Source organism: Lethenteron reissneri, chromosome 33 (assembly GCF_015708825.2).
Source record: "Lethenteron reissneri isolate LAM-NWPU_2019-01 chromosome 33, ASM1570882v1, whole genome shotgun sequence".
Classification (NCBI taxonomy): Eukaryota; Metazoa; Chordata; class Hyperoartia; order Petromyzontiformes; family Petromyzontidae; genus Lethenteron; species Lethenteron reissneri.
Window position 1 is genome coordinate 14,250,282 of NC_083811.1, and position 14,882 is coordinate 14,265,163.

Sequence of the window (14,882 nt, forward strand, 5' to 3'; positions counted from 1 at the left end):
GTGGAGGGACCTGGGACCCTGCAGGAGCCCAGGGCCAGGACTGGCAGGTGGGTAGGGAGTGGAGGGACCTGGGACCCTGCAGGAGCCCAGGGCCAGGACTGGCAGGCGGGTAGGGAGTGGAGGGACCTGGGACCCTGCAGGAGCCCAGGGCCAGGACTGGCAGGTGGGTAGGGAGTGGAGGGACCTGGGACCCTGCAGGAGCCCAGGGCCAGGACTGGCATGGCGGGTAGACATGAGGATGGCGCGCCGCGCACCGTAAAGACGGATTGCACTCCGAAATCATTCGTCAACTGCTCTCGCATCAATATTCAGCGCGGCCAGACGGCACGCCACTGCTCTCCCCTTGCGTGGGGGGGGGGGGCCGGCGGAGAGATGGCCCATGATTGTATTTACGGCGCTCGGAGATGGATGACCCCGCCGCGTTGTCCGAGTCGCGCGGACTCCCCGTCAAGGCTTCATTGCGCGCACATTTGGGCAGAGGAGTGGTGGTGGGGGGTGTGGTTGGTATAATTGCTCACACATTTAGTTCGGCAAATGCGTAGCCAACGTGTCGGGCATCCAGCTTGTATACAACGGGCAACGGGGGGAGGGCGGGGATGAGAGCATGCAATGCGGAGACGATACATCCGTGTGGGGTGGGAATAGTGCGGTCGTACACGAGGCAACCACCACCACCAAGCAGCAATCACGGCACGCGCGTGTCCGCCACGTGTAGTGCGCGTGTCCACGAGAGGGTATCCGCACTAATTGAGGCTTTGGCGCAAAAGAAAAACCTCGCTTCTCATTCCACTCGCGCCCCTCGGGTGCTTGGCATCTGCGTGCACAATAATAACAACGATGCGATGGCGTATGCTACTTGTCTAAGCTGGTACAACAACAACAAGAAGAAGCAACAAGCGAAGCTTGGCTGCCAGTGCAGCACCCAAACTCGGCAGGTACAATGATGGTGTTTACCTGCGGGACGTCTACGGCGTGAGCGCTACGTCTCTCTCTCTCTGTGTATGTCTGTGTGTGTGTCTGTGTGTGTGTATGTGTCTGTGTGTGTGTATGTGTGTGTGTCTCTGTGTATGTGTCTGTGTGTCTGTGTGTGTGTCTGTGTGTGTGTCTCTGTGTGTGTCTGTGTGTGTGTATGTGTCTGTGTGTCTCTGTGTGTGTGTCTCTGTGTGTGTCTGTGTGTGTGTGTGTCTGTGTGTGTATGTGTCTGTGTGTCTCTCTGTGTGTGTCTGTGTGTGTGTCTCTGTGTGTGTGTATGTGTGTGTGTGTCTCTGTGTGTGTGTATGTGTCTGTGTGCCTTTGTGTGTGTGTCTGTGTGTGTCTCTCTCTGTGTGTCTGTGTAAAGATTGCTTTTGCGCTTCCCCCGACATCCACCGGTACCCCCCCCCCCCACCAACTCCGATCCACCCTCCACCTTTTGCTCCGCCGATATCCACCCTCAACCCGTCGCTCTCCACAGCCCCCCCCCCCATCTCGCCGCAGCGCGACGGGGCTTGTGAGTCTCCCCCCCCCCCGCCCCCATGCGCAGGCGCAGTTTTGTCTATCGAGCGGGTGGGGGGGGGGCAGAGGCGATCTGATGGCGAGGAGAAGTGGCGCTCGGGAGCGCGTGGCGAGGATGCGCGCCGCTACTGCTGCTGCTGTGGCCGCTACTGCTGCTGCTGTGGCCCCTGCTGCTGCTGCTGTGGCCCCTGCTGCTGCTGCTGCTGCTCATACTGCTGCTGCTGCTGCGTTAGCCCCGCGGGGGCGGTGATGCCGCGCAAAGTTGGCTCGCTGCACACCACAGGCGCTGGCAGGCGCGCAAGAGGATCAGCAGCAGCAGCAGGAGGAGGAAGAGGAGAAGGACGTGGCGCCCATGTATGCGTGGCTCTCTGAGGTGAGCGAGCGACGCACGCCGGGGGCGGGGGGGTGCGAGGCACGCAGGGACATGCACACGCTCGCACGCACACACACGCACACACTCGCACACACTCACAGACATACGCACACACTCGCACGCACACACACACTCGCACGCACACACTCGCACACACTCACACACACTCACACACACACGCACACACACGCTCGCACGCACACACTCACACACACACGCACACACACGCTCGCACGCTCGCACGCACACACACTCGCACGCACACACACGCACACACTCGCACACACTCACACACACACGCACACACTCGCACGCACACACTCGCACGCACACACTCGCACACACACTCACACACACTCACACACACACGCACACACTCACACACACACGCACACACACGCTCGCACGCACACACTCACACACACACGCACACACACGCTCGCACTCACACACTCACACACACACGCACACACTCGCACACACTCGCACACACTCACACACACTCACACACACTCACACACACACGCACACACTCGCACGCACACACTCGCACACACACTCACACACACTCACACACACACGCACACACTCACACACACACGCACACACACGCTCGCACGCACACACTCACACACACACGCACACACACGCTCGCACTCACACACTCACACACACACGCACACACTCGCACACACTCGCACACACACGCACACACTCGCACACACGCACACACTCACACACACACGCACACACACGCTCGCACGCACACACACTCGCATGCACTAGCACACGCACACACTCGCACACACTCACACACATACGCACACACTCGCACGCATACACACGCACAAACACGCACACACTCGCACGCACACACTCGCACGCACACACACGCACACACAAGCACACACTCACACACACACGCACACACTCGCACGCACACACTCGCACACACACACGCACACACACGCACACACTCGCACACACTCACACACACACGCACACACTCGCACACACTCACACACACACGCACACACTCGCACACACTCACACACACACGCACACACACGCACACACTCGCACACACACACTCGCACGCACGCAAACACTCGCACACACGCACACACACGCACACGCACACACTCGCACACACTCACACACATACGCACACACTCGCACGCATACACACGCACAAACACGCACACACTCGCACGCACACACTCGCACGCACACACACGCACACACAAGCACACACTCACACACACACGCACACACTCGCACGCACACACTCGCACACACACACGCACACACACGCACACACTCGCACACACTCACACACACACGCACACACTCGCACACACTCACACACACACGCACACACTCGCACACACTCACACACACACGCACACACACGCACACACTCGCACACACACACTCGCACGCACGCAAACACTCGCACACACGCACACACACGCACACTCACACACACTCGCACGCACGCACACACTCGCACACACACACGCACTCGCACACGCACGCACACACACGCACACACTCGCACACACACGCACACACTCGCACAAGCACGCACACACTCGCACACACACACTCGCACGCACACAGCCCGTACGCGCACAGCGCATCGCAATCTGGCGGGGTGCTCCTCGCGGCGTGTGCCCAATGCGGAGGGGACGGCAACAACCGCAGATCGCTCTCTGTACCTGCGGGACGTGAGCGCGCGGTGTGTGCTGCTGCTGCTGCTGTTATTATTATAATTACCACACGCGCGGCATTGATACACATCATCACGACCGCAGTCTGCTGCTTGTCAGTGCAGTACAGATTTGGAGGAGCGCAGTCCACAAGAGTACGTATCCAAAGTGCAATACAGAATAGCCAGGGTTATATCGTTTGAGACAATATTTTGTATTGCAGATGGGGGGCTGGGGGTGGGGGAAGTGAGAGAGGTGAAGTGTTCTTATAAAAGCATAAATGTTAACATTGGGACCGGCACTTGCGTCTTGCCGGGAACGTAAAGACATCTCGCGGTAGAAACGCGCGGGCGAGATCCGTTGTTTGCTTGTGACCGGTTTCATTATACGGTAGTAAATTGATGTGTTTAAAATGCAGGGCATGCCTCGGAGCCAGTGACGGTGACAAAAGGAGCCTGGGAGTGAGACCGAGTCTCACTTTCCTCCCCCCGCCTGAAGGATTATAGAGTCGTAAATGGAAGGAAGGGGAGTTCAACCAAAAACGGCCTCTTGTCTTCGTGTGCATTTCGTGATTTTGTTCGTCTCGGTGAGCCTTACGGAGCTGCAGATTTAAACTTAACAGTGCACATCTTGGATCGGGTTGGGTGCCAAGTATGCGCGACTGCCTGTCATTTGCAGGTGATGTACGTTATTTTATTTATTTAACTGTTTAAAATTGGAAGAAAAAAACTCACGCCACACGAATTGGTTTATGATGCACTATATGACGGCACTATATTAAAACAATCAATTGTAACGGCCCTCTGTCGTGCCATTACAATATTAGCCAGCTACATACCAATGCAGCTGTGACAAATAAACAATTGGCAATTATTTTTGATGTTCCTTGGGGAAGAGGTTAAACTCATTGAATACGAATGCATTGCACACACGCGGATGACACGACGATATTTACAACATCATTGCATTCCAATCCTCTCTATGTATGTTTGAAGTATTTTTTTCATACAAACGATAGGCGTTTGCAGGAGAGGTTTTTGCTTTTTCGGGAGTGACCCTAATCAGCGCAGTGACTGTGTGAATGTGCGGGATGTTAACGGTGATGAAGGTGCTGCTGCATTATGTGTATAGGTAACTCTTTTAAATACCTACTACTAGAATCGTTTCAGTCGGAGGGGAAATAAGTTAAGAGCATTTCCCTGCCTTTTCAGATGTTTGTCTGCGATAGTTGCAAAAAAAAGATCATCTGCTTTCAATGCACACACGAAGGGCGAGTGGGACTGGCTTGCCGTCCAAAACCTCGCGTGTGTCAAACTGACCGTGACATCTTTAAATGTGCGTGGACGTTTCGGCGGTACCGCTTGATTTACAGGCTCGCAGAGAGAGAGAGGCGAGCGAGAGCGTAATCGACATTACCACCACTCAGTCTTATTGTAACGCGGGGTGTACACTTCCATCAGCAAAGTAACGCAATCAATGGCGAGCACTGTGTGTGTGGCCAGCACTAATTGCGAGAGAGACCGGCGGCTGCTGCTGCTGCTGCTCCTTGCGAGATTCGCCGATCCGTATTCTGGATTCGCACCTGCGTAGCAGTGCCTGGATCCCACCTCCCCCCCCCCCCCCCCACTGTGAGAACAGACAAAGCCCATATGTCTTTTATTTCATATCAGCAAATGAGGAAAGGAGAAGAAAGTGAGAGAGATAGGTTAAGCCTGCAGTGTATATCGTTGCACAAGTTAATGTGCACTTCATTGTAAACAAAACTAACAACTGTCCCTTTGTTTTGGGGCGAGGAAGGGGGCAGATAACTGTAAGGAGAACAATTTCATTGCATTATCCCCATCTGCCACTTTTTCGTTTGTTCATTGAGAAACTTGAGGTGTTTGACAGCGACTGGCTGGATATATACCCTCGGCGTTCGGAATACTCCCCTCAGACTCGCGTCCTATATTGATGATCGTACGATATATTACGTGACCTTACGCAATAAGTAATTTTCTGGGGAAGAGGAGCAATTATTTTTCAAACGAGAAAAACATTGTCAAGGCTGTAGAAGAAAGGACACGGAACAGACGAGACACTTATTTTCAAAAAAAAAATACCTATTCAGTTTGCCAATGGAATAGGCACTTCATGCAATGTAAAGGTGATGTAGAAATTTAATTATTTTTTATAATTGTGTATGGGGAAATTATTATTAGGAGGTTAATATGTTTTCCTTAAAAGCACTTATAATGTTAATATATACACACTGGTATACATTGCACTGTGTATTAGGATTGTATATTTTCGACATATTTTTGTATTTATATTAAATACTTGTATTCCATTTGTAATATTAAAAAAATCAGCACACTACTCAATAGCAATGCCTTAAAGTATTCACTTTTTGGGTAACATGCTCAAACGCAGTGATTTAAAGGGACACTGCAAATATAAGCAGATTTTCTATTTTTGTTAAACATCATAATTGACATTTCATTTTACAGTATAGCAGATAAAATCAATTTTACTAAACACTGAAAGAAAAAAGAAAACCGTTTCACATCAGCTTTTGCATTGGATGCATGCAAGCCATCATAATATATTGATCATATTGACAACGTATTATGTGATCTCGTAATGCACTCAACAATACAATGTGGATTTATATCGCTTCAAAATTCAACCACATCTCAGGACCCTGTGCAAAAAACAATGGGAATATTGATTCCACAGAGGCAGAGCGAAAACCAGAGGAAGATTATGAACCTGGACTTGAAAAGGAGGCAGTGAGTCAACAACAAGGATGGCGAGGAGAAGGGATTCTCAGACCCTGGGGTTAGCAGATGGGGGTGAGGGACCCCCCCCCCCCCCCCCACTAAGCGAAGGTTTGGCTGAGGGCTTCGACAGAAAAACATCGGTTGCTGGAGCAGAGTGCGTATGAAGGAGAGTGCAGTGAGTTGAGAACGGAGAGGTAAGCAGAGGCGAGTCCACGGAGGATGCTGACGATGGTGAGTGAGATCTTGACATTGATCTAGGGATTGGATTTGGGGCTCGTGGAGGGATTATAGTGTTGGGGTAATATGGGCTCATTAATTTGTGTTTAGTTTCTTGTGCTTCCCCGCACCTCTGATTCGCACGGTTGCTGCGTATGGTGCGAAATAAGTTAAACATACATTCATTCATGAGTACGGGTGAGAATTGTGACAGTTTCACTATGGATCATTGGAATTTGGAGATGAGGATTTTGGAGTGTTCACAGAGAGAGAAGAGAGTTGCAACAGTCAAGTCCTGATGTGCGGAAATCTTGGCTGAGGGTCTCAGTGGCGGCCAGGATAAGGGAATGGGGGATGAAGGAGATGCTTTTCAGATAGAGGTGAGGTGCTGCATATTTGAGATATGTAGGAAAAGAGAGAGAGAGAGATGATTGTGGGAAAATAATGAGAAATCCGGATCAAAGACAATTCCAAAGTTTTGCACAGGCTTTGCCAGTGTGATGTCAAAGCTCCGACGGATCACACTCAAAGTTCAGTATTTACTGAGAGTGGAGCTTTTAATAATCAAGACTACTTGTGACAATTTAACTGAGAGAAGTTAGCACCAAGCCAAGGTGAGATCATATCACGACAGGACGTGAGAGTGAATGTGAGTTTGGGTTCATACAGTCAATGGATGGAAATCACTTCATGATGATGTAGTGCTGAATGGCAAGAGTTTCTGATAATGGTCAACATTTAATCTGGACATGTATGTATATTTAACTGCTTTCGCACCATACATCGCCAACCGCGCCCATCGGAGGTACGGGGCAAGGACCACAAACTAAACACACAAAAAACAGTTCTAAAGAAATGAGTTTACAATTGTGATTTAAAATAAATATATGATTTGGGCTAAAGGTAGGCGATGCATTGAGATGCTGGCGGAGTTGAAAGACTCCGGACTTCTGCCAGAGAGCGAAATAACGATCCAGGTGATGACCCTGTGCATAGATTGCTGCACTCGGGTGATGTCAGAATACATTGAAGGTGGAGGGTCCATTTTTACCCGAGTGCCCTTTCCTGTGTAACGATGGTTCAACGTCTCAAAATACACAGCTTTATAAAATAATGATGGGTTTTTTTGTTGTTGTTATTGTTGCTTCTTTAAAACAATCCAATGAGCTTATTTACACGTCCTCCAGGAATTAAACTCCGTCAAAATCAGGTGGATACTTGGTTAAACCTGGTTTATAACGTTCATATTCATCGAACATCAACTCAAGCCGCTTGTCCTAAAGTGCTGATAATTGCATATCCTCGGAAAGGGCTACAGCACCGCCTCAAGGATTAATGATGAATGCCATGCAAGCCCCATTCTCTCCTTGCCTCGTCGAAAACAACAACAATAATAACAACAATCCCGATCAGCCACTCAGTGGCGGTGACGTCACCACGGCGCTTGTGCCAGGCAAAGTGCACTTTAAGGCCACGTGAAGTGTCAGAACGCGCGCTGGCAGGAAGGAGGTCACGGGACAGACCCAGGTGCCATGTCTTCAGCCATCCCCGATCCGAGGGTTGGCCGCACCAAGGGCAATCCTTCGTCACTGACTTCTGTCTTCTGCTATCTATCCTCACTGTCTGTTCCAGCGTGAGCCTCGTCCATGCTTTGATGTTATCTATCCATGTCAGCCTTCGTCTTCCTCGCGCACGTGAACCGGGTATTGTGCCATGGGCTGACTGAGTCCAAAACGTGCACTGTTGCACACCCTCTGGCATTCGCTTGATGCAGTACGGTACTGCTTTACGGATCGCAGATGATGGCGATCGAAGTGATGCATGAACAAGATATATTTCAATAAACCCGTGGTCGCATGATGATGACCACAAGGAATCTCCAATTGCTAACGCAGTGTTGAGAATTCCTTAGTCTTTCTGTGCTAGATTTGCCAGTGGATTTAAACGTGGAATTAATTACACGTGATGAATTGCATCAGCAAGGGTAGTGTGTGGAAACTTGAGGGAATACAATAATAGCAATGCAGTGCATATTGACGTAATAATTTTCGTGAGATAATAATGACAGGTTAAGTGAAAGTATTTTTGGAACCCTTGTATTTGTGAATCCTGTTGTTATTTGTAGGGTGCGGCTGATCTGGACTTCATCCCGCTATCCACAGATTGACTTTCTTCTGCCGTCTGCCCTGCACACAGTCACGCTTTCATTTATGCTCTCTCTTCTTGCTCCCTTTCACTGAACAAACTCCCACTGCACGTAAAACAATCTTCACCAACCTGCTTCCGTTGCTTTTTTTAAAACAACCTCTATCTCTTCTCCTCTAACCCATCATCCTATGAACACTACTCCCTGCCCTCGCACCCCAGCCCCCCCCAGAGAGGACCAGGCCTACCCCTATCACTACCCCGACCTCTATCACTACACCAACCCCTGTCCCTAACCCAACCCCAACACTTCCCCAACCCCTATCACTACCCGGACCCCGATCACTACCCCAACCCATATCACTACCCCAACCCCTGTCACTACCCCAACCCCTATCATTACCCCAACCCCTATCACTACCCCAACCCCTATCACTACCCCAACCCCAACACTTCCCCAACCCCTATCACTACCCGGACCCCGATCACTACCTCAACCCCTAACACTACCCCAACCCCTATCTCTACCCAACCCCTATCACTACCCCAACTGCTATCACTACCCCAACCCCTATGAATACCCCAATCCCTATCACTACCCCAACCTCATCACTACCCCAACCCCTATAACTACCCCCACCCCGTCAGTCACTACACCCAATCCCCTATCACTACCTCAAACCCGTATCCCGACCCCAACCCCTTTCACTACCCCAACCCCTATCACTATCCCACCCCTATCACTACCCCAACCCCTATCACTACCCCCCACACCCCCCTTTCACTACCCCAACCCCTATCACTACTGCAACCCTATCACTATCCCAACCCCCTATCACTACCCCCACCCCTATCACTCCCCCAACCCCTACTCACTTACCACCCCAACCCCTTTCACTACCACAACCCTATCACTATCCCAACCCCCTATCACTACCCCAACCCCTATCACTACCCAAACCCCTATCACTACCCCTACCCCTATCATACCCCAACTGCTTCTACGACCCCAACCCCGATCACACTACCCCCAACTGCTATGCACTACCCCAACCACTATTACTACCCAACCCCTATCACGTACCCCAACCCTATCACTAACCCAAACCCCTATCCCTACCCCAACTGCTATCCTCTACCCCAACCCTATCACTACCCAAACCCCTATCACTACCCCAACTGCTATCACTACCCCAACCCCTATCACTACCCCAACCCTATCACTACCCCAACTGCTATCACTACCCCAACCCTATCACTACCCAACCCCTATCACTACCCCAAGCTATCACTACCCCAACCCCTATCACTACCCCGACCCCTATCATTACCCAAACCCCTATCACTACCCAACCTCATCACTACCCCAACCCCTAACTACCCCAACCCCTATCACTACCCCAACCCCTATCACTACCCCAACCCATATCACTACCCCAACCCTATCACTACCCCAATTCCTATCACTCCCAACCCCTATCACTACCCCAACCCCTATCACTACCCCAACCCCTATCACTACCCCAACCCCTATCACTACCCCAACCCTATCCTACCCCAACCCCTATCACTACCCCGACCCTATCACTACCCAACCCCTATCACTACCCAAACCCCTATCACTACCCCAACCCCTATCACTACCCCAACCCCTATCAATACCCCAACCCCTATCACTACCCCAACCCCTATCACTACCCCAACCCCTATCTCTACCCCAACCTATCACTACCCAACCCCTATCACTACCCCAACCCCTATCACTACCCCAACCAATATCACTACCCAAACCCATATCACTACCCAAACCCCTATCACTACCCCAACCCCTATCACTACCCAACCCCTATCACTACCCCAACCCATCACTACCCAAACCCCTATCACTACCCCAACCACTATCACTACCCCAACCCCTATCACTACCCCAACCACTATCACTACCCAAACCCCTATCACTACCCCAACCCCTATCACTACCCCAACCCCTATCACTACCCAATCCCTATCACTACCCCAACCCCTATCACTACCCAAACCCCTATCACTACCCAACCCCTATCACTACCCCAACCCCTATAACTACCCCAACCCCTATCACTACCCAACCCCTTCACTACCCCAATCCCTATCAATACCCCAACCCCTATCACTACCCCAACTGCTATCAACCCCAACCCCTATCACTACCCCAACCCCTATCACTACCCCAACCCCTATCACTACCCCTACCCCTATCACTACCCCAACTGCTATCACTACCCCAACCCCTATCACTACCCCAACTGCTATCACTACCCCAACCACTATCACTACCCCCAACCCCTATCCACTACCCCAACCCTATCACTACCCAACCCCCCGCTATCTACCCCAAACTGCTATCACTACCCCAACCCCTATCACTAACCCCAACCCCTATCACTACCCCAACCCGCTATCACTACCCCAACCCCTATCACTACCCCAACCCCTATCACTACCCCGAACCCCTATCACTACCCAAACCCCTATCACTACCCCAACTGCTATCACACTACCCAACCCCTATCACTACCCAAACCCCTATCACTACCCCAACGGCTATCACTACCCCCAACCCCTATCACTACCCCGACCCCTATCATTACCCAAACCACTATCACTACCCCAACCCTCATCACTACCCCAACCCCTATAAACTACCCCAACCCCTATCACTACCCCAACCCCTATCACTACCCCAACCCATAGCACTACCCAACCCCTATCACTACCCAAACCACTATCACTACCCCAACCCCTATCACTACCCCAACCCCTATCACTACCCCAACCCCTATCACTACCCCAACCCCTATCACTACCCCAACCCCTATCACTACCCCAACCCCTATCACTACCCAGCCCCTTCACTACCCCAATCCCTATCACTACCCCAACCCCTATCACTACCCCAACCCTATCACTACCCAACCCCTATCACTACCCCAACCCCTATCACTACCCCAACCCCTATCACTACCCCAACCCCTATCACTACCCCAACCCCTGTCACTACCACAACCGCTATCACCAACCCAACCCCTGTCACTACCCCGACCCATTTCACTTCCTCAACCCATCCTTCACCGCCGCGACTTTTAATAATAACCCCACTTTTTATTTCAACTGCTATCATCTTACGTAAAAAAATTCCCATAATTGTTGTGAAGCACCTTGGAATGAGGCGCTATATCTATTCAAATAACACGAGATTAATCACAGCAAATGCCTCCTGTTCTCAGCGCTGTTGTCATGGACAAGGGGAGTTTATGCAACAAATACACCCCGTTTCCTGAGATGTTTTTTTTGCCGTGCACAATGGATGGTTGGTACGCTCGTGGAGGTTGTGAAAGTGTGAACACTGATTCCCCCCCCCCCTTATTACCCTTGGCGTGGGTGAGGGCGTCGCGACACCGTGGGCGCGTGCGAACGCGGAGTTGCACGTGCGGCACTTTTCACCTAGATTTACTTTTCACCAAGTTATGTTTTTGTCTTCTACCGGCTCAGAGTGACGGGTTCGTCCCACGTGATGGTTTCGCAGAGGCCCCGGCAATGCTGGTGAAAGATGTGCCTCGAGCATTCTTCCTCGACACGTTCGCTTTGCTCTCCTGCGTCTTCGTGTTTAGCCGTGTCCGGCATCTTCCTTACGACTTTAAGACTATAACGTAGACGTAATCGTATCCTCTACCTCCCCCAACCCATGACCTTATCACACTCATAGCTTCAACCACCTCTGCCCGTAAAGAGCAATCACCTCATTCACATCATCGCAAAACGTCCCTCCTCTTTGCAAACCACCCAAGATAAGTGTTGTCGCCTTTCACTGCAGAGCATCGTGCCGGTTGCCGGCTGCGTTTGGACGCTGCAAAATTGCGAATGGCAAACCGGGAGATAATTCCGTAATTGAAATAAGCAGGCTCCTTATAAACCGCGCTCAGACAATCTGCAAACGCGATGTAAGCTGACATATATGTGTCCGAATAAATATCACCATTTACATCAACCGGCACAAAGCCATGCGAGATATCAAAGCAGGCCAGTCTCAATGTTAGTTGTCGTAATATATTATACTAAAGGTGCATAGATAGGGTGGGGGCGGGGGTGGCTTGTCCTGGAGTTGTAATGCTGTGAGTGGGCACTGCTTTGTTTGATGTTCTCCTTTCACGTTTGATTCAGTGCACAGTGTGGACATTATTTGGGCAAATAAAACACAGAGGGCTCACGGAGGGAACGGTTTATCCACTAAGAAAATGATTTCAACTGCAACTTTCATCACTGTTGCAAAATGGTGATAAAGTGGTCAGTGATTTAAAAATATTTGAATTATATTTTTTTATTTAGCCATTCCCAGCGCTGTGCAATTTACTGTAATTTTTATTTTTTATTTTTCCCAAATGTATGTCAAGTAACATCAAGGGGGAAATAAATGTGTAAACAATAGCACTGTTATTTTTTATTTCATTAAAATTTTACTGCAAACCCGAACTTTGTTATTCCTCAACCGATACCGTAAATGGCAGCGATTTGTTGAACACTTTCATGAGATGCTCTGAAGGACTCCCTGATGCAGGCGCAACCTAGCGCCTCAGATGGGCCATGATGCCACCACCAGGGAGCTGACGCACAAGTGCTGTCGAATCATACATCCACATTACACTTTGGCAACACCATCAATGTGCAGTGATGCAACTGCTAAATTATATTTTGGGGCTATGATGTTTCACATTCGCTCTGAATGCTAATTTCATTAAATGTGAATCCGAATAATTGAGCCTCAATAGCAAAAACAATGGGGATTTAATGAACAGTCTTAATTGGTTCAGACTCGATCCATGTTGCGCTTACAGCGTCACTCAATGCGTCAACGAATCCATTCGTGTCAGAAAATGCTCCACGGAAGCGATTTTTCACCAACTTCTCTTTAATAATCCCTTCATAATTTACACAGTAGGAGGCACACTTTTCCAAAAGCTCTGCAAATGTTTTGTTGTTGGTGCTGTCGCATGATAAACCGGTGTCATCAATATTATTTGTTCATGCTCAAAGATGAAATTTTGCAAATCAGTTACAGAATCAAATCTAACATGACTTGACACAAACCTATTACAAGGCATCATGTCTGCATTAACCACAATGCTTGTGGTCAGAATGAAAACGAAAAACATACCCTGAAAATATATGCATTGTCCTTTAAACTGATTGGTCCACACCAGAGACAGCTTTCTTTTTCGATTTAAAGCTTTCGTGACTGCAGGGATTCATCTTCTTGGTTCTTTCGGTAAAGTCACGTAGAAGGAAAATAATAAAGTAATTAAAAATAAAAATAAAATTTAAATAATTCTTACGACGTTTTGGCCACAACGCAAGCAGCCGTCTTCAGTGGAGAACAGGTCTGTCGAGAAGGCAGAGTCTGATTGGCACGCCCCAGGCTTGGAGCGACTATTTAAGCTGGGATGGAGGGGGGGAGAGCGCCTTGACAAAATAATTTGCATATCAAGAGGAATTTATCATATTTATGGGAAATGCAGATGTGCGATTAGTACTACTTGTGAAATGCGTAGGAGATTTGGCGAGGGGTTTTAAGTCATTATGCCCGTGCATTATGCAGGATTAGCAGTATCAAAGGGAGGGAGTAAGGTTAGAATTAATAAAGGGAAGGAATGTTAATAATATGGCGCCGCAGCAACTAATATGCTTATAGACTATACATTGTAATATTACACTATGTATTATTCTACCCACCCAACTGTATACTACACTGCTATATATTCACTATAAAATTACGATACTATATATTACCTTATACATTGTAATAAACATTACACTTTAATACTATTTATTATTATACAATATGCTATGCACTATACCATTGACCGTCGCGCGAAAGGTACTAAGAGGAAGCAACTAAATATGTCAATGGGAAAGTGGTGGTAGGAAGCTTGCAGCGGAGCAAAGAATCCATTCCCTGCGGAGAATACAAGATATATAGTCAATGTCAGTGAGTGGACTGCGGTTTGAAATTCACCGTAAACGTGAACACAATCAGTTCAGATCCGAAATCGTTTATTACGTCCTTCCAATGATTGCTGAGCCAGAATCCATCTTCTCGGTTGAAATTGTCTCTGTGTTTGTATATGTGGATCGCCTCATGGACAA

General features: G+C 49.4%; 1 protein-coding gene across 6 annotated transcripts in view; it reads left to right on the plus strand.

Moving 5' to 3' along the window:
* Nucleotides 1-838: 838 nt before the first annotated feature.
* The window catches only part of LOC133350367 (adhesion G protein-coupled receptor B1-like), a 196,710-nt gene continuing 182,666 nt past the window's right edge, over nucleotides 839-14,882 (plus strand). For all 6 annotated transcript variants that reach the window (XM_061564674.1, XM_061564679.1, XM_061564677.1 and 3 more), the window contains exons 1-2: nucleotides 839-935; nucleotides 1,778-1,867. In XM_061564674.1, coding sequence (XP_061420658.1) covers nucleotides 843-935; nucleotides 1,778-1,867 — 183 coding nt within the window. In that variant the 5' untranslated portion in view covers nucleotides 839-842. The remainder of the gene's footprint in view (nucleotides 936-1,777; nucleotides 1,868-14,882) is intronic.